The sequence below is a fragment of the Sturnira hondurensis genome, unplaced genomic scaffold (genome assembly GCF_014824575.4).
Source record: "Sturnira hondurensis isolate 20B ecotype Veracruz unplaced genomic scaffold, ASM1482457v3 Scaffold0008380, whole genome shotgun sequence".
NCBI classification, from domain to species: Eukaryota; Metazoa; Chordata; class Mammalia; order Chiroptera; family Phyllostomidae; genus Sturnira; species Sturnira hondurensis.
The window spans coordinates 2,430,499-2,454,163 of NW_028081011.1; the positions used below are offsets into that span (position 1 = coordinate 2,430,499).

A 23,665-nucleotide genomic window follows, 5' to 3' on the forward strand; every position below is an offset into this window, starting at 1 on the left:
CAAGCTCAAATCTAGGTGAAAGTTGGGAAGCCAGCTGTTCCAATGTCCAACCCCCAAATGGGCAGATGTGCAGGAATCCTGCCTACCACCCACTGACCCGCTCAAGGACCCTCTTACTACTTCTTAGCCACAGTCCATCTCATGTGGCATTCAAGGCCCAGGACTTGGCCCCATCCCCTTTCTTCCTCCCCTACCCTCTGCCACTTTGTTCTTTCCCCTAAGCCTCCCCTCAGGTCACCCCTTCCCCAACCCCTCTCTCACAGCTCCACTGTAAAGCCCCCTCCTGAACACCCCCCCTCAGTCTCGGAGTCTTTGACTCAGCGCTTTATCTGTGCCCCATTCGGGTCCTGCCAATGGTCTCCTCGCCAGTGGGGAGCAGGGTCTTCTAAGGCTGAGTTGGGTGGGAACTGCGTACCCACGTGTGGTATCCCCGTCTCCCCTGCGGTCCCAGAAGGAGCGTGCCCATGGCCAAGGCAGGAGAAAGGACGACAGGAGAGCCAGGTGCAGTCCCTAAAACAGGCTCTTTAATAACATTTATGTCTTCATTGAAGAGCTTCGCTTTTCCCACCCAGCGCCCAGACTGGGGCCAACAGGGTCCGCTGGACAGATGGACACGGGAGCGGTCACATGGCAGGTCCGGGAGGCACCGGGGCCTTGGCGCCGCCCGCACCGGGCTAGTAGAAGGAGTACTGGTTCTCCACCGCACGCGTGTGGCCGCGCGATCCCTCGCCGGGTGCGGCCTCCGGGGGCTCGTCTGCAGCACTCGCCGCCTCCAGCAGCCGCTCGGCGCTGTTGCTGCGGCTGCGCGCGCTCGGCGGGCCCTCGGCGGCGGCGCGCGGGGCAGCGGGCAGGGATGCAGCTGAGGACGATGAAGCGGAGGAAGACGAAGCACCGCCGGCCTCAGAGGGAGAGGCAGGCGGGCAGGTGGCAGCGAGGCTGGCGAAGTAATGCTGGCCTGCCGGCTCGCTCCAGCAGGCGGGGGGCGCAGGTAAGGCGCTGGGCGAGGGCCCCGGCTCTGCAATAGGACCCAGTGCATCAGTGCCTAGCTTGGGTTCCCTAGTCACAGCGCGTCAGCCTGGGACCAGAGACCCGGAGGAATGGGGTGGCCTGGGGTCACACAGGGAGTCAGGACCCGAATTCAGCCCTTTGGGGTCCAGCCCACTTTCCCAGACAATATCACAGGTACAGGCAGCACCGCACACATACCATGGTGCTCAACCCGCAGTTGCTGGACATCTATCTGCACTCGCCCCTCTGCCGCGCCCTCCATCCGCAGCTCAGCGCAGAGCCCCACCCGTGTCTAGGGACTGCCCAGTGCTGCCTCCCTGCAACCCCCCCACCCCCGCCCCAGGAATCACTCGGGACACACTCGTGTCCTATCCTCAAGGCCCTGATTGCTTACAGCCGCCCAGGTCCTGGCCTCACCCCACTGGAGCTAGCCCAGCCGGGTGGGACGCAGCTGCAGGGCGACCTCCGTCTCCCACCGCCCATCTGTCTGCCCCCTTGAGCCATCGCTCCCACCAGGCAGGGCGTCTTACCAGGTGGGGGGCCCTGGGCCCGCACGTAGCTGCGCAGGGTGATGTCTGCCGAGCCGCCGGACTCCAGTGGGATGGGGTGGGTGTGGAAGTGGCGCAGCATGTCGAGCACCGACTGGAACCACAGGTGCTGCACGTGGCACTGCCCATGGCCATTCAGGGACAGGCGCAAGTGCTGTGGGCACAGATCCAGTCAGCGGTGGGGCCTGCACTGGCAAGTGCCTCTGGGGGTCACCAGGAGGACCGGGTCTCTCTCAGAGGCCCGGGGCCGTCATGTTACAGCGGGCACCTACCAAGTGAGTCCCATCCCAGGGTGGGGTCACTCGGGGTGAGGGTGGGGGTGGGTGGGCAACAGAGCCAGGCTGGGGCTGAAGGGAGTAGACACCTGCCCCTGGGTTGGAAGCATGCACATCCCGCCCCCTCACGCCCCCCATACAGAGTCTCCAAAAGCCCAAACAAGGGAGATGACTGCCCCCATATTAGAGCTGGGGAACTGCGGCACAGAGGAGTGACTCGCCCACTGTCACAAGGCACAGAACTCATGTTTCTGGGATTCTCCACCCTGCTGTCTCCACGGGGCCAGAGCCCGGAGGGTGGAAGCCACGCCAAGGCGGGCTGGGGGTGGTGGGGTGACAGTTGCTTCTCAGTGTGGCGGGAGTGGCTGCATGTGGGGCAGGGGCTGCCGCCCCCAGGGCCCACCCGAGGCAGATGCCTCAGGGCGGTGAGCCGCAGCCTGTAGGGTGGGCCTTCGCGCCCTCGGTGGGTATCCCACGGGACGGAGAGTGGCTGTCGCTGGGGTGGGTATGGCAAGAGGGGAAGCGATAGGAAGGTTTCAGGGCCTCAAGCCTGGGGGTGAGGGGTGTGGGGTGTGGGGTGCTGGCCCAGCCCTACATAAAGGACAGAGGCCGAGGGCTAGAATGGTGGGCTGGTTCCATGACTCATGTGCCCATCGGCAGGGCTGGAGGTTGCCGCAACAGTGAGAGCAAACCTATGGAGCCGGATGGCTCCCAGGGCAGGGCCTCCGGGGGCAGAGGCGCAGGGCACAGCCTGAAGCAAGGGCGCATCTCAGTCTTTGGGAAAACAGCTCAGACATTTACTACTGAAGGTGAAAAGAGGGCAGAGGTCCTCCTCCTTCCCAGGAGGCGCGGGAGCAGAAGGCAGGGGGTCCTCCTGTGCCCAGCACTAACATCTCACCCCACTCTGACAGAGCAGGGGCTGGCGTGAGTGAGTTTGATGCTGGGGCTCCCCCCTGGAAGGACAGGAGTGTCCAGCTCGTCTGTCCCCCCCCCCGCCCCCTCCCCTGCACCCCCGGGGTTGGCCGGGCACCACCCTAGTGTCCGGCCGGGCACGAGGCCCACCCAGGCCCTTCGGGGAGGCTGCCGGGGCGGAGCTGGCAAGGAGTAAGCTTGGGGTTGCCAGGGCCGGTGTTAAGTGCCTGGTTGTTGGAGGACCTGGTAAGGGCAGTTGCTTTCCAAGGAGGTGTCCCTGGAGAGGGGCTGCCTCCTCCGAAGAAAAGTGACAACATCGCAAGGACACAGGCCCAGGGAGCCAGGGGAGGGCCTGCAGCGGATCAGCGGGGGGCTGGGACACCGACTGCCAGGGTGGGCCTGGGGCAGGAGGGCTGGGGTGCCCCTCCCCCAGCAGGAACTGGTGGGAGCCACTTCTGGGGAGGAATCCAGGGTTAGGTCTGTTTCCTTATCAGAAACTCAGAGTGGAGAGAGGGGCGGGGCTGGAAGTGGGGGTTCCTGCCCATTCTGGTCACACTACAGCTCCCCGAGGTCATATTTCCCTGTGTGCCTTAGGCCAGCACATTAGCACACAATGTCGGTCCTTGACAGTCCAGTCTCTGGGTGCCCGTCGCACCTCTGCTGTGCCCTGTCTGGACCGCTCTTCCCACTTCACCGAAAACGTTCTCCCTCCACTGCATGTCTCGGGTCAAGGCCTCCTGCTACTCCGGCTGGCAGGGTCAGGAGCCTCCTCTGGCTCATACAGCCCCCCTCCACAGCCCACCCCCCTTCCAGACCCTCACGGCCCTCTTGCCTGGCTCAGCTCCTCCTCCTAAATTTTGTCCCCTAGAAGGTCGCCTGTGTGTGGTTCCCTTCTGCGTCCCTTGGCCTGAGCACAGGCCTGGCCTGGGGCTGGGGTGCAGAAAGGGGTGGTGAACTGACGTGAGGAGGCTAGAAGCAGGGCTGTCTGGGAGCAGGTGGGTCCAAAGGGCCTTGGTGGACCCCAGCCCTACACTGAGGTGGCTCCTGGTACAAACCCACAGAAGCCCCTGTGCTTCTGAGGGGTCAAAGTTAAGTTCTCAGAAGGGCCTGGCCTCCTGAGTGCTAGGCCACCAGGAGGTGACTCCCCATCTGGATAACGGAGAGCGAGTCCAGGGAGGCCGGGCCCACGGAGAGTCCTGCCGTACCTGCACCCATGGAGCCTGCTTCTGGGGTGTGGGCGTGGCCTCAGGACCAGGGCCACCTCCCCACCATGGTCCCCCTGCACACACACTTGCCTTGGCCTTGCCTTGGAAGTTGAAGGTCAGTACATACTCCCCAGGCCGAGTCTCACTCTGGCGGATCACGAAGAGGCCATGGCTGCGGGACCCTCCGGCCAGCACCAGCTGTGCCGCCCTGACCCTGGACAGGGTCCCGTGAAACCAGGGGTAGTCAGAGAGCTCCAGCTCTGGGGCCGCCTCCGTGTCAGGCTCTGCTCCCTCCTCCCCTGGAGAGGACGACAGAGGGAGGGGTGTGAGGGGCAGGAGGACGAGGAGACGCAATGTTGGGGCTGGTCCCGCCCACCAGGTAATCCTGTGCAGCCACCTGAGGTACAGAGAGGAGGAGGACTCCCCGTGGCGGTCTCCAAAGGCAGCAACCGACCTGGGGACAAGTCAAACCTCCTTGCCCCAGCCCCTGGCGCTGACCCCTTGCACCCCTTCTGCAAGCATTTTCTATTGAGGGCATGGGGGAAGGGTCTTGTTCCAGGACTTGCCTACAAAGCCAGAATTCTGAGCTGCTGTGCACAGGACCCGGTGGGAGGAAATGTCACAGCTTTCGAGGCTCAGGAAGGGTTCTGGAGGGAGCTGGGGTGCCTGTGGCCTGGGCCGGGGGCGCAGGAAGGCGGGGTGGGGAGAGCAGGCTGCCCCACTGCACCTGTGTTACTGCTGTCACCACCGCTGCCGCCCGGGGATTCCAGGGTCTCCAAGAAGGACTCCAGTGGGACGTGGACCAGAGACTCACTGATGGCATCTCGAGCTCGGCTGTGTGGGGCTGTCACCACAGCTGTTGTTGTCTCTGAGGGCCGGGGCAGGTCCACTGCTGGAGAAGTGGCAGTAAGAAGCACGCCTGCCTGTCTGGCCGTGTCAGAGAGACCACCCCTCCAGCACTGCCCTCCACGACGCCAGCCAGCTCTGTGCCCACCTACCCTCCGTGAGGAGCTCACAGCTGCAGGAGGCCACTCGGCTGGCCAGACAGCCCCCCCGGGTGCAGGAGAGCTCTGTGTCTTCCTCACTGTCCCTGTGGAGATGAGAAAGCAAAACCACGCTCAGCTGTGGGATTTGGAGCTCAGACTCCTCACAGAACCAAGCGGTGGCTCACCTGAGGTCCCTGTGCCTCCATGTCCCCCTTTCACACCCTCAGCTTGTCCTGTGGCCACCATGTGTGACTGGGCCATATAAGAGAGGCCTCCAGGTGGGTGCAGGCTTCCTAGAGGTCACATGACCCCCGCCCACTAACCTACAAAGAGCAGGTCTCCTCCTCGGACTCCTCCTATAGTCCAACAAATGGGGGCAGGACCAGGGCAGCTCCCCTCCCGGCTTGAGGCCTTCGTCTCCCCATCTGTGACTCAGGGTGTCTGGGACCCTGCTGGCTCTAAAATACTGCAAGGCTCACCTTCACAGGGTCCGGGGAAAGAGTTTGCAGAGCAGATGGTTGGGAGGGCGGCAGGGGAGTGATTATAACCACTTTGGGGATCAGGGGGCCAGGGAGGTGCTCAGGACTTTAATTGTGCTTCCTTAAATGAAACTGTTAATTAGAAAGCAGCAGCCCCTCCCCCCAGGGCTTGGCTCACCCCATTAGCCGGGAGAGGGGCTGCCAAATGCTCTGCTGCTGGTCTGCCTGCCCCTCCTCCGGCCTCAAGGTCTCTCCTGGATGGTGCAGCCAGCCTCCCTGTCGCTCCTCCTGCACACAGCTGACTGCAGCTGCCCTCTGCTTACTGACTACCAGCCGTGCGGGGCTCCCCGCGGCCTCGACCTACCGGCTCTCATCAAAGTCCCCTCTTCTCCAGCTCTAATTCCAACTGCTCCGAGGCCTCGGTGTTCCCGGCAAGCCCCAGCTCACGCACACCTCCACACCCTCTGCTGGGCTGTTCTCTCTGCCCTCTCCTGTCCCCAGTCCACAGTTTCTTTCAGCCTTGGAGATGATGAGCCCCTCTACCAGCACGGCCTCAGAGGCCACTCGGGGCTACTCGGGCACTTGGGCACTCACCCAGGGCCACTCGGGCACTCACCCGGGGTCCACGCAGCCCTGGATGTCGGCCACCCACGAGTGCTTCTGCAGGGAGTCGATGGTCTCCAGGATGTACTCAGCTCCATTCTCCACCTGGGGAAGGGGGGCCAGGAGTCCACACAGCAGTTGGTACCCCAACCTCCTCCACCCTCAGTCGGGGCTCTAGACCCGAGGCAGGTAGCTCATCCTGCCCCTCCCACCGAGGCTCACGGGTGTGAGCAGCAGGGAGGACGGCGGCGTCACCACCAAGCACCACCCTGGACCCCGGGCCAAGGTCCTGGGGTGGAGGGCCTTGGCCCCACCCCACGCCCTTGCAGCCCCTTCCTCTGGGCCCACTGCTGGGAATGACTGGGGACGATGCTCAGCTCTGCTGACCTCAAGTCCCCAGGAACTGGACCTGCACCCTCAGAGGGGGCCGTGCTGGCCAGGGAGCGGTGGGCTGGCACCCTGGAGTTGGGTTGAAAGGACGTTGCAACCCTCCAGGCAGCCAAGGGGCCAGCTGGCTCAGTACTCCGGGTTGAGGGCTCACCTGCCCAGTGCCCAGAATTCTGCCTCTGAGGCCACACCCCTGGGACAAGTGGCTTGCACAGGGGAAAGAGGACGGGGAGAGTCCTTGCAGGGCACGGGGCAGGCCAGGAGTGTCATCCTGTCTGTTCATTGTCTGGTGACCTCATTCAAACAGCCCTGGGAGGGAGGCAGTTTGCGCTCCCATCGCACAGGTGAGCAAACAGGCCCAGAGAGGTCAGGTAACAGGTTCAAGTTTCCCGCTAGTTTTCGGTGGCGGTGGCGGGACGTGAACCGGGGTCTCTGAGAGGCTGTGAGTCCTCGGCTTCCTGCTGTGCGCCTCAGCAGCTGGTTGGACTCCCAGCATCTCAGAGCTGGGAGGGTCCTTGGAGACCACCTCTAGCCCCTCTCTGAACAGATGTGGAAACTGAGGCCCGGAGTGGGGCTGACCCAGAGCTCCCTGGCCTCAGGGATCCACAGTGTAGTCAGCAGCACAGCGGCCACCTGGCTGTTGGGAACGAGGCTCTGGACCCATCTCCCCAGCAGATGAGAGTGCCAGGCAGGGAGGGACTGCATCCTCAGCCCCCAGCCGGGGTGACTCAGGGAGTGGGGTTGGCAAGTGTTTCATTTAGAACAAGGGAGTTCGTGACTCCACAAATAGGGGAGAACAAAAGCATAAACCCACCCAGGAGCCTGGAGGGGGCGGGGCTGCTGCAGCTTTGGGTGGGTGGGACCAGGTTTCTGGGAACTGGGCCTCACAAACATCCTCTTATCCTCTGAGGAGGCACAGGGCACAGCCCTGGTGGCCTGGAGCCTGTCCTCAGCAACCTGAGCAGGCCACCCCAGTGACAAGTGTCCTGGCAAAAGAGCTGCCCTCAGCAGGGTGCCCCCCGAGCCCCACCCCGCCCCATGGCCCGTCCACCCTTTGCACCGTCTGTGGGACCAGGTGGCTTCCCATACCCCAGGGCTCTGTGACAGGAACATGAGTGTAACTGCTGCAGGCTGGCTACCAGCTTGCCAGCCCAGGGGGTGGGTATATGCTGGCGCCTGTGGGGGAGGGGAAGTGAAACCAAGGAGCTTCATCAAGGCCCAGGGGGAAATAGGAACAGGGGGCCCCAGGTGGTGGGTGATTCCCGGGGCACATGGCTCTAGAGCCCAGGCCTGGATTTAAGTTCCGGCTGGGTGGCTGCCACCTGTGTAGGGTCCTAAGACTCCCAATCAGGAGTCCCTCCCCTGCAATGGCCTCAAGCTGTGCTGCCCATGAGGGAGGTGGCCCGAGGGAGCCAGAGGATGGGGGCGGCAGGGGCGGGACTCACCTTGAGCACAAACGTGTTGTCCTTCTCTGGCATCTCCAGGGGCATGGTGGTGCGGACCTCGATAATGGCTGAGAGAGGGATGCTGACCTTGGGCCTAGAGGCCTGGGAGGCCAGAGGAAGGGGCAGTGAGAGTCACCACAGGGCCTCCTGAAACCCTCTCTAAAGCTCCCTGCCTCCCGGAGCGGCCCTCAGCTTGGGGTGGCACAGCAGCCCCGCCACAGAGGCGTTGCAACCCCTGCTTGGCAGACAGGGGAGGGGAGGCAGTCTTTGGGAAACAAAGGGGCCTCCCATCGTCACCCAGCAAGTCAGGGGCAGAGCCGGGCTGACTCTCCCCTGGCCCCCTGCCCCAGCCTTTCCAGGTGAACTGTGTCCGGGCTGCCCTCCCACCCAGCGCACCCACCAGACCTGCGGTTCCCCCATTTTTGACCTTGATCTACAGTAAGAAACATATTTGATGTTGTGGCCCAGGATATACAGTTTACATCTCTGAAATGAATGTGTCAGCAGACATTATTTACCCTGTGTGTGATGGAGTGTGATATTTTCTATCTTATTCTGGTTCGTTAAAAAAAAATGTGGTTCTCCCCTTTTAGACTAGAGGTTCCAGAGCAAACGGTTCTAGGCTCCCCGACTCTGAGCCCCTGGAGCTGGGCAGGGCAGTATCTTCCAGATGCAGGAAACGGGGCCAGTGTGGGGTTCAACCCAGGTGAGCTGGCGGAACTCCCAGGGAGCTCTGTGCCTGGTCCTCCCTGCTCTGCCCCAAAGCTCCTGGCCATGACCTGCAGGCCCTCTGGGGCTGGCTTGAGACTGAGATTCCCGGCAGGGCTTGGGCTCTGGGACAGGGACTTTCTCAGGAGGAAAGGGCAGGGCTGCATGCTGGGTGGGCAGGCGGATGGGAATTCCCAGCAGCACTGGCTGTCATCCAGCCGGCTTGGAGTGGTGATGGACGGGCTCAGCTGACCATGGCAGGCCACTAGGCCGGCCACTGGGGTTGGGGGCCTGTGGTGCTGGAGCGGGTGGTGCAGGCAGAGGTCAAGGTGAAGGCCGGACTGGCTATTTCGGCTGGGCTTCTGCTGGCTGGAGGTGCTGATTCCCTCCCTGCCTGGCATCTGAGGCCGATCTGTCTCAGCCCAGCTGCCTTTCACCCTGCTCCACCCACATCTCACTGTTCCCACTTCTCTGGACAGAGCCGTGAGGCTGTTTCATGACCCAGACCCCTGTCCCTCGGCTTGTAACTCCAGAACGCCTGTCCTGAGGCCCCTGTGCCTGGTGAGCACTTACATGGCCCGGGTTTCACCTCCTTGGTGCCCCTGACACGCCCAGCTCTCAGCCCGTGCAGGGTTACCACCCAGTGCTGCAAACACCAGCCTGCCAGCCGCTCCCACCAGGGCAGGGGCCAGCGGTGCTGCTCTCTGGGGCCCCAGGGCTCGCCTGGTACAGGTGAGGGGACAGGAGGGGACAGGAGGCCAGAGACCCGACTCATGGGGCTATATGAGGGGAAAGTCAGAGAGGCCCAGAAATAGCCCCTGAGTTCCGTCTGCTCCGGGGGTGTGGCCTGGACTGAGGAGCAGTGGGGCGTGTCAGCAAGGGCAGAGGTTGGGGGAGTTAGGAGAACCTTAGGAAGTTAGGGAAACAGGACCTGAGCCCTCACCATAGGAGGGAGCAGTTCCAAACCAGCTCACTCTGGAATCCTGGGCATTTGCATGACAAACGAAGGCCTGGAGGCCTGATTAGGGGGTGGGGGTACAAAACGACTAGCTCTCCTTTGAGGTTTCAGAGGTGACCCCTCAGGAACCCTGCCTTCTGCCAGTAGTGAATGGTGGGCTCAGAGGGATAACCAGGAAGGCACCAGCTGCCACTTCCCCGCCTCTGAGGGCAGCAGCCGCTGCTATTTACAGCCGGGCAGCTGTGCCTGCCACTCAGGGCCTGGAGGCCTGGAAAGCCTGGGTCTCTGCCTCTGCCCTTTGGGTGACCCTGAGCAAGCCCCACCTCATTCCCATCCCTGCTGGACCTTGGGCTCCCTGTCTGACAAGGGGTAGAGTTGAGCTTCATGGTCTATGATTTCTCTCTGGGAACTAATAGTGGGGCCTGGGCAAGACAACAGCCCTTGGGAAGCCTGGGGCGGGGGCCCTGGGACTTGGGGAGAAAGCTCTTCAGACAGTGAGCGTGTTGCTAGGAAGTCACTTCTCATGGGCACACAGTCCCAGAGTGCCCACACCCTGCCCCTCCCGTGGGACCTGCAGTTCCAGCAGACTGACAGATGGGGGCAGAGGTGAGAGCCTCAGGCTGACTAAAGGCACTGGGGCGGAGTGGGTCCAGGGGTAGGCGGCAACCCTGGGTGGTTCCTGGGGGCGCCACCAGCTACCACATCAGCACAACCTCCCACCTCTCTGGACCTCCCAGCGCACGAGGAGCTCCCACCTTGATGCTCCCTTCATTCCTCGGACCCCCGGGGATTGGGTATAATTGGCCCAGCTCTGCCACCCACAAGCTGTGTGACTTCCAGCAGCCCCCCCTCCACCCACCACTGGAGTATTCATTTGTTTTCTCTCCTGTGACCTTGAAACCAGGAGGCCAACCCTGCTGGAGTACCAGAAGAGACCACCCACCAGGCCAGGTGCTTCGCGGGCTCTCAGAATCGGGCACTATCGTTACAGTTATTCCCACTTTCTAAACCAGGCAGGTTCGTTTCATCACCCTGGAGGAGACCCAAAGCTTTGCCTAGGGCTCTTTCATGATGAGCCCCTAGGAGGGGGAGGCGACAGTGTACTCATGTGAGCGGAAATGGTAGTGACAACTAGAACTTAGCTTTTGAAATCCAGGCCAAAAAAGGGCCACCTGGGCAAGGGGCTAAGCTGCAGCTTGGCAGCCAAACCAGGGATTCACAGATTTCTACCAGAACAGATGCAGACCTCCCCAGGAGCAGCACCTTGTGGTGCCTCTGCCACGCCCTGCCCTCACCCCACAGGCCTCCTCTCTGGGCAGCTCCAGCCACCCAGGGGTATAAGGTAAGGAAGAGAGAAGGGCAGGGAGTCAGGCTTCCAACACCATGAAGAACAGCACCTCAGAACCTGTCTTGTAGCCAGAGAGCCCTCTGACGCCTCACAGATGCAGAGGCCTTGAGGAGTGACTTGGAAGACTGGTAGAGCACTCACACCCCAGGATCCTGACACTCAGTACTCCATCTTCCCAACCAGACCAGGCAATGCCAAAGCTAGCTACTGGCACCCTATCCTGTGCCCACGGCATTCCACCATCCCCAGGTGGGACTTGGCGCTCACCTTGGGTGGCACGAAGAACTCTAAGCGGAAGCGCTCTCCGGCCACGGCCCTGCGCAGGAGCAGGCGGCACTTCTGCCACTGGGCGGCGCCCCCCGGGCCCGTGGCCGCATCATCTGCCACCATGAAGCGCAGTGCACCCTCGCGCTGGATGTCCACCAGCTCCACCTTGGCTGCCAGCGTCCGCGACAGCCGCAGGCGCCGAGTCCACTTGTCACGTGGCTCAGCCGGCGACTCGATGGCACGCGGGGTGGCATCAGGCTCGGGAGAGGCGCGCCGGTGCCATATATCGCGCATGCCGTCCACCACGCACAGGCTCATGTTTCTAAGCGAGAAGCCCTTGCGGACGCGGGCCTTGGCTGCCACTTGCGCCGACACGTCCTCAGAGCTCCGCGAGTGGCTGTAGGATGCTGCTTTGAGCGCCACCGGCTCCGGATCCATGGAGTCAGGGTGCTTGGCCACCCCAGCCACCAGCATGCGGTGCACCTCCTCGCTGAAGACGTCCAGGAAGTTGGTGGCAAAGTGACGGGAAAAGGAAGCCCCAGCGTCTGGTGTGTTGTAGGCCGGGTTGTCCCGCAGGAAGCGGCAGAACTTGTGCGCGAAGTCCACGGCGGCAGCCTGCGCATGCAGCTCACAGAACTGCCGCCAATCCGGGACCGGGACCGGGACCGGGACCGGAACCGGGGCGGCGGCGGTGGCGGCGGCGGCGGGGCCAGAGGCGGCACCATTCATGGCTTCCGTCCCATCGCAGCCCTCTGCATCTGCAGGGTAGAAGAGCGCTTAATAACTTTGTAACCTCTCACCAGAGCACCCACCTGCCTTCTCTCTGGCGCCTCTTGCCCAAAGGCCCCCTGGGGCTGTGCGTTGGGGTGGGGCTGGGGGTGGTTCTACAACACAGCAGCCTTTTGGAGCGGGACTAGTGTGTGAAGAGGCTCGCCAGGGAGGTATGGGGCAGTATCTGCAGGAGTGGAGGCCCCCTTCACTCTCTTCAAACAGCAGCCTCAGTTAGAGAACCCCAAGTCAATCCTGGGCCAACCAAAGCAGGCTGGGATGACAGGTGCCTTGAAGTGAGGTCCCCACAAGCCTCCAGTGACCTCACTTCCTCAAGTAAGCTCTTCTGAGGGCCCCCAAAGCCCCGTGGACAAGAAGTCATGTGCAACTCTCTGGGGTCTACTTTTGAAATATGCCAGGAACCTGACCCCTCCTCCACTCCCTGCCGTCCAGGGACCCTCACGGCCCATGCTTTTGTAGCCGGTACTTTAGCAGCCTCTTCCCTGGTTCCCTGGAATCCGACCTCACTCTGTAGTCGGCTCTCCACCCAGGAACCCAGTCATCATTTCTAAAACACAAGACACATCGAGGCCCCCCTCTGCTCAAAGTCCTGCAATGGCTCCCGTTCCACTCAAGGTAAATGCCAAAGTCCCACCTGGGCCCCGCTGGCCTCACGTGCTCTGCCTCCATTTACTTCTCTGGCCACACCTGCCTCCTTGTTGTGAAAGCACACCAGTGGTTACTCCTCCACACCAGCACACCAAGGCTACTCCTCCCTCAGGCCCTTTGCACTGCCCTCCTGGAATGTTCTTTCCTCTACTCTGTCACCTCCTTCAGGTTTCTGCCCCAATGCTGTCTTGTCTGGTAGCCTTCCCTGACCCCCACTCTGCCGAGAAAAGAAATGCTCCCACTCCACCCCGTGCCGGCATCTCCTGCCCTTTGCCTGCTTACTTTTCTCCGCAGGGTCTGCCCCTCTGACATACCACTTGTTCACTTGCTTGGCTGTGCTCTCCCCTCTCCTCGCCCCTGCCCCCGAGAATGTCCGCTCCACAAGGCAGGTATTTTAACGGTCTCAAAAGTGGCCGTGTCCCCAGTGTCTGGCACATGGCAGGTGCCCTGTAAACAATGAATGAACGACTGAATGAACAAGTGAATGTGTTTTGTCTTCTGGACATGTCACCGCGGTCACCACCTAAACTCTCACCCTGACTCCAGGACTTGAGGGGCCCCCTCCCAGCGTGACTCAGATCTGACTACAGTGTCATTGAAGGTGCTTCCTCCTCTGACTTCTTCCCATCACAGTGGCCCACACCCCATGCTTGTGTCCCTGCCTCCCAGAGCCTTTCTCTCCCTAGTGCCCGTCCAAATCCGACCTCTTGAAGAGGCCCCAATCCAGGGCTTGTCTCCCAAGCCCAGCTTCCTCCTCATTCCCAGGCGACCTATCCCTCCTTCTGGATTGCCAAACTACCTGGCGCTTGGGGGCTTTGCCTCCTTGTCCCCCAACATGGCCATTACCCTGGGGCACGGGCACAGCCCACTAGGTTTCTGCAACCCCCTCCCAAGGCCAGGGGGAATTTACCAATGGAGAACAAGAGGGGTGATGCGGTCTTGCCCTGCCTTGGGGATCCCATCTCAGGGGGTCGGGCCACTATCAGGGGAACTGAGGCAGAGGGCCACGACCTCAGCTCCCCTCCCAGGATCCTGCATCTGCTGGTGTGGCCCTTGCAGCTCTTGGGAGTACCGTCTCATCCCTCCTCTGGGATCCAGACTCTAGTTAAAGTCGGGTAAAAATAGCTGCTCCACTTCTGTGAGATCATGTGCGGGGCCTCTGGGCCGTAGGGCACTGTGGGAATTCCCTCTCACCTCGGGGCAGCCTTGGCTCTGAGCTGCAGTCAATAATCCCAGGACGGCCCCAGGGAGGGAAAAGGCCACTGAGCATAGATGACAGTTTTCCAAGCCGGCAAGTCTGCAGAGACGCCTGCCCTGGTACTGGGGGAGAGGGCCGCAAGGAGCTATGGAGACTTCCTGAGGGAGGTGGGGCCTGCCTCGGGCTTCATGCCTGGAGAGGATGCAGAGGGCCCTCCCCGTAGGCTTGAGCATTACTGTGGAGGCAAACTTATCAGGACAAGGGAAGAGGGGTTGGGGAGAATGGGGGCTGAGGCACCCACAAGCTTGGCTCATGCTGGGCCTTTTTAATGCCCTGCTCTTCCTCCTCTCTTCATCTGGTTAAACCCTACTTATCCTCCAATAATTAATTGAGGCCCACTTCCTCCAGGAAGCCTTCCCTGACCTCTGCCCCCTCTGCCAGCTGGCATGAGTGTCTCCCCTGAGGTCCCAAAGTCCCTTCCTCAATGCCCCTCCAGCAAGGTGCAGACAGCAGGGTGCTCCAGGTGTGCTCTCATGTCGCCGCCCTAATCTGGCACAGGCCCTCCCTGGGGGCAGAAGGCAGCCCGAGTTCTGTCGGTGATGGAAGTGGAGGCAGAAGTGCACCTGCCACCGCCACCAAGTCCTGCAGAGGAGGAGAGCTGAGGCCTCAGCCGCCCTTTGGGGGTGAGAGCGAGAGGACACCCTGCTGCTAAGCCTGTTCCCCAGGCTCCAGCACATCTGTTTTATCTGCACGGCAGTGCTCCCCAAAGTGGCCACTCCCCTGGCACCGCTGAGACCGCCCGGTGACACGCCAGCCTCGGAAAGGCTAGCACTGGAGCCAGCACCAAGTGGGGTGTCCCTGTTTGACATAATCTTGCTCCCAGAGGTGGCAGGTGGGGACAGGGAGGCAGTCCCAGTTCCCCATCCTCAGGCATTAGTCCCTGCCTTCTCTGCTCTTCCTGCTGACAATATGCCTGGCAAAGAGAAGGCAGAGCGGAGAGACAGGACCCTGGGGAGGGACTCTCTCATGGCGGGGGATGGGGGCCTAGTGTGCCCTCCCTGGAGGTAGAGGTGGCGCTCAGAGAGGAACCCTCCAAAAATACGGGGCTGTGGCCATGTCTGGGGCAGGGATTGGCCTGGGAGGTCGGTTCTGTCTTGACCTTCCCCACCCACCCTTGCTGGCTGGCCGGCAGTCTGCAGGCCTGATGGCCAGCACAGCAGCCCTCAGTGTCCCCTGGTTCTGGCCAGGGCTACAAAGAAGTGGCAGAGGTTGGGAAGCCGAAGGTAAAAGCTGGGTTGGCAGGGAGCCCCATACTTCATTACAGATGGGGGGACTGGGGCCCGGACATGGCTCTCTGCAAAGGCGAGGCGGGAGGTTACACAAAAGAGGGCTTGGGCCCGGCAGGGGCAAGGGTGTACCGTGGGCCAGCGCTGGGGCGAGACCACGTGCAGGAGCCTGGGCTCACCTGGGCGCAAGGCCTGACCCCACAGCTGGCTGGGTGAGCGCCTCTTCCTGTGGCCCCAGGGAGGCAGGAGACCGGTGGGCCAGGGCAAGACAGCACAGGATGGGGCGAGGGGAGACCTGGGCTCTGCCTCGGGCCAGGCCTGGGGTCTCCCCAGGCCTGGCATCCTATGGTAAGCGGGGTGCTGGGGCAGTGGCCTCTAGGGCCTGACTATGACAGTCGCAGGACACTGGGCCGAGGGGCAGGCAGGGGCCACGTCTCACCTCCAGTCTTTTCTGAGGATTGGGATGGAGACAAAGGAAGCCCACAGGGTCTGGGCACCAGGTGCTGGCTCCCCAGGGGCTCTGGGTGGGCAGACCACCCCCCTCAATCATCACCGGGTGTTTTATTTCTTTTTTTCTTTTTTAGGCTCAGCTGGGCTTTCTGGCTTCTGGGAAAATGTTTTTTGTTTCCATCTGACCAGGCCTGGAGCGAGATGGGATGGAGCTTCAGGGAGGCGGGGCAGAGGAAGCCTAGTAGAGTCTCGGCCCCTCGCCTTTCCAAGCCATGGACTCTCCTAACCCCTCCGCCAGGAACCCAGACAGAAGACGCTCCCCCACCCGCCAGAGCAGAGGCCTGGGAGAGGGGGCAGCTGGCCTTCCGGTGGTAAAAATAGAGCTGACAATTGGAAAAGAAAAAGACCAGCCGTCGGCCCCCGTAGCACGCAGTTCCGGATCCCACCGCCAGGTCATTCCTTAAAATATTAATGAGGCGTCTTTGCCGCTGCCCCGGCTAAAGCGCAGACGACCAATCGATCTAACCACACGGAGGGCAGTTGCTTGGGGGAGGGGCCTGGCCCACACCCGTAGGCATTCTCCCCACCAACAGTGTTTCTGGGGAGCCCCAGGAAAGCGAAGGACGCGCTGCAGTGGAAATGAGCAGCACCCTGGAAGGCTGCGTCCTGGGGATGCACCCCAGCAGGACCTGGGCAGCATCCTCCTTCTCCCGCACCTCACGCAGCTGCGTGCTCAAAACAGCACGTACACCGGTGAAGATCAGATCTAAGGGTGCTCTATTCTGGGTGCCCAGGCGCCCGCCCCCCAGAAACCATTCATGATGGGGAAACTTGGGCCTCTTCTTGGGGTCCCCCAGTACAAGAAGAGGAGACAAGAACTCATCTGGCTCTTCCCCGCACCTGGGAAGCTGGCCCTAAGGATGCACGCTGATGTGCTCTCCTCTGGGCTTCTCCGGACCTCTGGCCTGGCCAGTCCAGCCCTGCACTTTCCAAAGCTCCTTCCGTCCTCCATCCTGCTGTGCTTCCAGCTGCCCTCCTGGCTTCTGCAGGACAGTCCCTTCTGGCCCCCTGTCTGCACCTCTCCCCCTGCAGGACACAAACTTTGGGGAGGCTGCTGCGTCAGCCAGGAGTGCCCCTGACCGCTGGCTGCCTGCATCTCTGTCCCCTGCAGCAGGAGGTGCAGTCGATGGGGCAGGCACGCTTTTCTCTTTCTCTGTTGGCTATTTGGGTGTTGATTCTCTAGTCTACATCCCACCTTACCAACTGCCCACCCCCCCACCAGGAGGGTCCCTGTGGGGTAGGTTTTCAACCAAGGCTTCCTGTGAGAGTGAGGTGTGGCTGGAATTCCCCTACCCTTCCTCCCCCAAATATCTGTGCTCTGAATGCCAGAAGGCAGAAGTGGGTGTGGGAGGAGGGCACTCTGACCTGTGACAGGGACAGGTGCAGACTGAATGCCCCTGGGACTCTGCCTCTGAATGGGTGGTGGAAGGGGCCGCTCCTACACTTGCCGTATAGCTGTAAGGTGGGCCACCTGCTCTCCCGTGCAGACTGCCGCAGGGCCCAAGGCCTGTGCAGAGGAGCGTGGAAAGCATTGCTGGGAGGCAGCTGTTAAAAGCTGCTGGGGCAGCTCTGCCTTGTGTGTTCTCATGCCTTTGACACAACCCCACCCTTTTGTCACTGTGGGAGAGCAGATGGCCTTCCGCTGAGCCCTCTAGCTTTCACAGATACCCCGAACCTTGACAGGGCCTGCTGGCTTGGACCTGCAAACCCCCAACCCTAAGGGGCCCCAAAGCTGCATCCAACAGATGTTCCCATCACGGGGCCCACTGCTCAGTGTCTCCCTACCTCCACATCTGGTCATTTGACACACGGGGCAGCGGAGTGCTTAAAAGGCTGAGATCTGGAGCCAGACCTCCTGTGCTCGAATCCCGGCTCCTCTGCTTCCGAGCCGTGTCGCTGTGGGTGGGCGACTCAGATGCCCAGGGCCTCAGTTTCCTCATCTGTAACACAGAGGGCCATACAGGCACTGACCGCTATTGAAGGGCTGTCGTGAGGATTAAAGAAGTAATTTGCTTAAAAATAAAGTTCCTCGGCTGCCAGTTCCTAAATGTCTCGCCTTCATCCCCTTTCCTTCCCACTGCTCCCGGTGGCGGAGGGTGGCAGAGGCCTCCTCCTTACTTCCCTGCCAGCGCCCCCCCCCCCCCCCCCCCCCACCAACCNCATCCAGGCTCCTTGTGCAGCCAAGCCTGTCTTTCTAGAGCCCAGCTCTCACTGGGCTGGGCCCCTGGTCAAAACCCTCTTTCTCTCACATCTTCCCTGCCGGGAAGCCACTGGATTTACACTGGGCTTCCATGTGTCAGGAGCCAGGGTCGCAGGTGGGTGGGAGGGGACCGAGGGGCCACGCTTAGATCTGCCCCTTTCTGTGGTGGATGCTACTCCCGACGGAGCCCTGGGGAGCTCTCCCTCTGAGGGCACAGTGGGGTTACCCGGGCCCTGACTCAGAAATGGAGGTGCCCACCCACAGAGGAGGGGGGCACTCAGACTGGAGGGGAGGCAAATCCAGAGCTGGGCGGTGCAGGATTTAGATGTCAGACAAGCAGAGAGTGGGGCTCAGAACGATAAGCTACACCCGGGCCTGGGGGCTGAGGAGGAAAGCCTGTCCTTCAGGAGCACCTGGTGCTGGACAGTTCCTGGCCAGGCTCTGCAGACGGAGCAGGCTGGCATGGCTCTGGCATGGCTCGCTGCACCAGCCTTGCCCTCCTGGGGTTGCAGAGCAGAGGCACCCCCTCTCCAGCCTTGGCCTGAGCCTTGCAGTCTCTCCCTCTCTGTCAGTGACACAGATCTCCCCCTGGCCCTGATTGATACCCCTCCCAGACCTCCTTGGCCCCTCACTCAGTCCCCCAAACTTGTAGGACACCACTCTCAACTCCCACCACTCCTACCACCAGTCTGTCTTCTGGCTTTTTCATGACACTCATACCATGCCTGCCCCTCAGTGCTGAGCCTCCCAGAACTCTGGGTACTGTGGATGCTGACAAAGTTCCCCTGGGCCTTTGTTCAAGCAAGTGAACTCCCTGCTTGCCTGATATCCAGCACCTCAAACTCAACACATCCAAGTTCTAGTACATCCTCTTCCTCTAACCCCTGCTTATCCTCAGCTCAGAGTCTTAGCACCCAGCCTGGCATCACCCCACCTGCTCCACTCCTCTGCCCCAGTAGTTGACAAGCCTTGAGGCCACAGAGGCCTTGGGAACACCCCCTTTATCTCGTCCCTGCCTCTACTTGGCCCCCCTCCCCCTCCACAACACCACATTGCTGTGGCCTGACTACCAGACTGTGAGCCGCGAGATGAGTGTTATACCCACCATAGCACCCAGGTGGGCCCTACACACAGTGGGTGGGTGGTAGCCGGCAAATAGACCCCAAACCCTACTTTGCCTAGAGGAGCCAGAAGATGCGGTACTCCCACACACGGATGCCCTGTTCCACTCTGCCCAAACAGGTTCGGGTTGTGACCTCCTCCAGATGTGATAAGTCACATCTGCTCTCCCCTGGTACAGAGCACAGCCATGAAAAAGATCCAACCAGGTGAGGGGGTGGAGGGGAGAGAAACTTCCCTGGACTCCAAAGCTGCCACTACCCTTCCAGTCCCCGGTGGACAGTAAGGAGCAGGAAGTGAGGCAGGCTCCGAGACTGGACCGGAACCCACGGGGACAGTGTCCAAGAGGTCGGAGGCACCTAACCCCCGATGCCCTGCAATACAGGCAGACAGACCGTGCAGGAGATAAAACCAGGTTCTTGCCCGAGAAAAGTGGTCTAAAGACCTGGCTTGTTGGTTGAGTGACTTTGGGCGAGTCATTTCAACTCACCTCTCTTTCTTTCTCTGTAAAATGGGGGTAATAATAGTACAAAACCCACACGGTTGTTGTGCAAATTACATGAGACACAGCATGATGTCTTTAGCCTGGTGGGCGTCAGCTGGAAGCCAGCCAGCCACCCAGCCCTGGCAGAAGCCAGGCTCCACCTGGCTTGGGGCGGGGGTCTGACCTCCAGTGCTCCCTCGGAAGTCTGCCCTGGGGCATGAGTGTGGGGGTTCTCTCTAGGAGAACCACGTTTAGAAACTTTAGATGGATTTTCACACTACTAGTAAGAATAAAGGCATTAACTCTCCATTACTTAGAACCATTCAACTAACCAGCATCAGAGCGCCTTGCCCACCATCACTCATGCCCTCTAGAAGGAGAGAGGGGTAGAAGGAAGCAGCTTGGGATTCTGCCTGAGACCCCCACACTAGCCTAACAGCACTGCCCCCACTACCAGACCTCCCTCCAAGTTCCTAGAGCTAAAAGGTTCTAGCTGAGTCCCCATTCAACATCGTGGATGGAGCAGGGCGGCTGGAGGGAAAAGATGTATTCAAAGTGGGGGCCACAGTGGGGGGGATTCAGATCACACACCCGAAAAGGTAGCCAAAGCCTCTTGGGATAACCAACCCCTGCTCCTCCTGCCCTCCCAGAGGGCCTCACCGCCCCCACACCCAGGGACCTGCAACGGAGGGGGCAACTCTTGCTGGTCACCCAGTTAGGCTGTAGGCAGCATCCCCCCCATTTTGCAGAGCACCTAATGGAGGCTCAAATATGCAGAGGTAGGGTTCAACCCAGGTTTGACTCCAGACCCTGGAGCTCTCCCCTGCACCAGCTTGGTTTACCACGTCCACGGTGACTCCCGAGGCTGCTCGCCTCCCCCCCCTTCACCCTCCCCCCCCCGGCTCCCAAGGGGCCAGTCGCTGCAAATTCCTCCCCCTGAAGACTTCACTTCGTGGGCTGCTGGGGGCCCAGGCGGGTCCCTGCCCATGTCCGGCCTTGGTCTGATGGGCTGGCGCGGTTCTGGGGCCCGCGCTGCCCGCAGGTTCATCAATGGCTAAGGCCGAAAAGGCCTGAATGGAGGGCACGAACCCGCCCCTTCTTAAAGGCGCCGGCTTCTCCGGCACTCAGCGGTTCTCCCTACTATCCAGGGCTGCAGGAGAGCTCCGGGGTGGGCGGGTAGAGAATGGTGACCGCAAAAAAGAAGGCCTGGGCAGAACGGACGGCGTGTGATCCTTACTTTCATTCCAGGTTGGCCCTCCCCGCCCCGCCCCAGCCCCCACAGACTAGGGAAAAGAACGGGCGCCCCTCCGCCCCAGCCAGGGACCCCCTCCTCTAGGGGGTCCGCTGCGTTCTCCCCAACCCTGGCCTTGGGCCCTAGGAGGGGGCGGGGGCGCAGCTGCTCAGAGGCGGCTTGGCCCCTCCCGTTACTCCCGCTCCGCCCGGGATGGGGGTAGGAGAGCCGATCCCCGCAGGGGGCGCACGTCCCCGGTCAACCTCCCTCCCACCCGCGCACACAAAGACAACACGCGCGGACTGGGGTGCGTGCGGCCGCGCTCCTCCGGGCAGCGGTGCGCACACACACGCATGCCCTCAGGGGCCGACGAGGTCCAGGATAATGGACAAGGGGACGAGGGGACGAGGTAACTGAAGACAAGCAGGTCGTACCTACAGGCGCGCAGCTGTGGCTGGGCGGGCCAGTGCACCGGCGGAGCGCTGCCCGGACCGCGGCGGGGCTCTGGGGGCCGGGTGGCTCATGGCCTGCGGCGGGTTTCTTCTCCCTCGGAGCGAGAGCCGGCGCTGGAGGCGGCTCCTCACTCCCTCGTTCACAACCTCCGAGGCTAGTGCGCTCCCTGCGGGCCCGGCGCGGCCCGGGGCTCGGATCTCTCCAGGCAGACAAGCCCCGCGCTCTCCGAGCCCAGCTCCGCGACGCGCGCGCTCTGCCCGCTCGCCCCTGTGCCCCTAGCCCGCGCGCTGCGCGTCTCCCCGGCCCCGCCCCCGGCGCGAGTCCCGCCTCCCGCCGGCCTCGCCGGCCCCGCCCCCACTGCGCCCCCGGCCCCTTGTGGAGTTGGAGCTGTACGCCCGGCTGCTGCTCACTTCCTTCGGGAGGCAGCAGCGGCGGGGCGGCGGAGCCCTGGGGCCCAGAGGGGTTAGGAAACAGCCTGCAGCCACCCCATTTGGGGCGCGAGTACGTGACCGCCTCGTCTCACGGAGTCGGCCCCAGGCCAAGCGCTGGAATCCCCCAGTCGTGGAAGCGTCCCCCGGAGCCCGGGGTGGTGGCTCCTGGAGCATGGCGGGCGAAGCCCGGGTGGGTAGCCTGAGTGGTGGGTCGTGGGCGCCCGTTGGTGATGGTTGCCAGGTGGGGTTCGCCACTGTCCCAGACTCTCAGACACCAAGGCAATGGGAGCCTCGAAGAGGCCCAGATGTCGTAACGGGGGAAGTCGACAACTGCTTTTCAAAAACCCCGAGGGTGAGCACCACGCCCCCTTCCTCCAGCCCTTTCGGTGCCGGAAATCGCCCCGAGGCTACAGGGCTGGGAAGACCTGAGCAGGTCCCCACCTCCCCATGTTCACTGTGCCGGGGAGGCCGAGGCGGCTCCTCCTCCCACCCCAGTTGTTCAGAGGTTATTCGGGGCTAGTAGGGGTGGGTCTACAGCCCTGGCTTCCTCACCCCTGCCCGGCTCTACAGCCCCAGAACCAGGGCATAGGTTGGGGTAGAGACGAGTCTGGCTAAGAAAACGACTCCTGCTGGCCCTTGTGGGCACTGGGCGCCTGCAGTAGCCTTCCCAGAAGGTGGAGGGACTCCAGCAGGCCTGGAAGGGGTCTGAGAGGAGAGGGAAGGCATCACTGGGTGTGAACAGGAATGTGGAAGTGTCGCCCAGTGACGTCACTGACCCACTGTTGCTCCTTCAGAGAGGTGGAGGTGCCCGAAGTCCTTCTCCCCTCCTCTCCCTCTGGCCCCCAGCCCCAGGCCCTCAGGCCGCACAAGCAGTTTGATCAGCTCTTCCCTGCTCCAACTAAACCCTCCGGGCAGCCCTGCCTCTGGCAGTTCTGTGGCCTGCCAGGGAGTGCCTCCATTGGTTGCTTTCCTCTTGCAGAGTGCCCTTAACCTAAAGCCATTTCACANTGGAAGTGTCGCCCAGTGACGTCACTGACCCACTGTTGCTCCTTCAGAGAGGTGGAGGTGCCCGAAGTCCTTCTCCCCTCCTCTCCCTCTGGCCCCCAGCCCCAGGCCCTCAGGCCCCACAAGCAGTTTGATCAGCTCTTCCCTGCTCCAACTAAACCCTCAGGGCAGCCCTGCCTCTGGCAGTTCTGTGGCCTGCCAGGGAGTGCCTCCATTGGTTGCTTTCCTCTTGCAGAGTGCCCTTAACCTAAAGCCATTTCACACCTAATTTCCCAGGAAGAAGTGCAGGCAAGGAAGGGTTTTTTATCTCAGTCTTGTGGATGGAAGGTGTGGGGCCTTGAGAGGGACAGTGGCCTGGTGAAGGTGAAGACTGGCCTGGAGCCTGCCTGGACCTCCTGCCCCCCAGCCCTGGGGTGCCCTCCACGTGGGCACTGAAGCAAGGCAGGCTTTGTCTGAGGCCCTGAAATCTAGCCCCTTCCCTTCCACACACATACAAGCTATTCTCTCAGCAGGACATGGCCAGCAAACATTTAATGAAAGCTTAGGTGAGGTCCAGCCATCGACTGGAGCTCCACACTGGCCCAGAGGCCTGGAGGCCAGGCCGGGAACCAGGAGACCTATGAATGAGGCTGGGAGGGATGCAGGAATGTGAGAGGTGGGAGGGAGACCGCCTGTAGGGTGTGAGAAGAGAGAGGGGGGCTCCGTACTGGGTGATGGGGCTGTGGACCCCACCCTCCTGGGAGATGGGAGAACCTGGCCCCCAGTGGACTAACCTGGTCCTGAGTAGCGGGCTGAGGTCCACTGATGGGCTGTCATTGGCCAGAGAGGGTCCTGGGGTATGGAACCCTGGGCCAGCGGGTAAGTCTGATCCCCAGGGAGGAGGAAGTGAGGAGGAGCAAGTTGTTCAGTGACTTTGACCGAGGAGGAGGAACTAGTGGTAGAAGTGGAAGTGGCTAGGGTCGGGAGGGTTAGCCAGGAGGGGAGGGGCTGATTAGTCCAGAGCACCTTTGTCCTGGGGGCGGGAATGAGGGTCGGGAGGATTGTTTTATCTGGTGTCCCTGAGGGCAGGAGGTTCTGAGGTCTGGGAGGAAGTTGTGATGGGGCAGATGATGAGGGGTGGGAGTGGGACGCCCCCAAAGGGGGCCCCTGGATGCACAGGCTCTAGCGTGTTCAGGACTGAGA

The 23,665-nt window shown here is 61.8% G+C and overlaps 1 protein-coding gene across 10 annotated transcripts; it reads right to left on the reverse strand.

The window, feature by feature from the left end:
- Positions 1–502: 502 nt before the first annotated feature.
- SH2B2 (SH2B adaptor protein 2) lies at positions 503–23,382 on the reverse strand. Of its 10 annotated transcripts, XM_037054838.1 has the most exons (12): positions 23,257–23,345; positions 17,346–17,500; positions 12,881–13,013; positions 11,843–11,887; positions 11,130–11,785; positions 7,849–7,950; positions 6,030–6,121; positions 4,947–5,038; positions 4,676–4,840; positions 4,039–4,247; positions 1,539–1,710; positions 503–1,015 (listed from the first exon to the last, which is right to left on the reverse strand). In XM_037054838.1, exons 4-12 carry the CDS (start codon positions 11,856–11,858, stop codon positions 675–677), a joined length of 1,845 nt encoding a protein of 614 aa, XP_036910733.1. In that variant the 5' UTR covers positions 11,859–11,887; positions 12,881–13,013; positions 17,346–17,500; positions 23,257–23,345; the 3' UTR covers positions 503–674. The 10 variants fall into 10 exon arrangements, with proteins under 10 accessions (XP_036910733.1, XP_036910732.1, XP_036910730.1 ...); XM_037054837.1 differs by lacking the exon at positions 12,881–13,013; XM_037054835.1 differs by having other exon boundaries at positions 11,130–11,887.
- Positions 23,383–23,665: the final 283 nt, after the last annotated feature.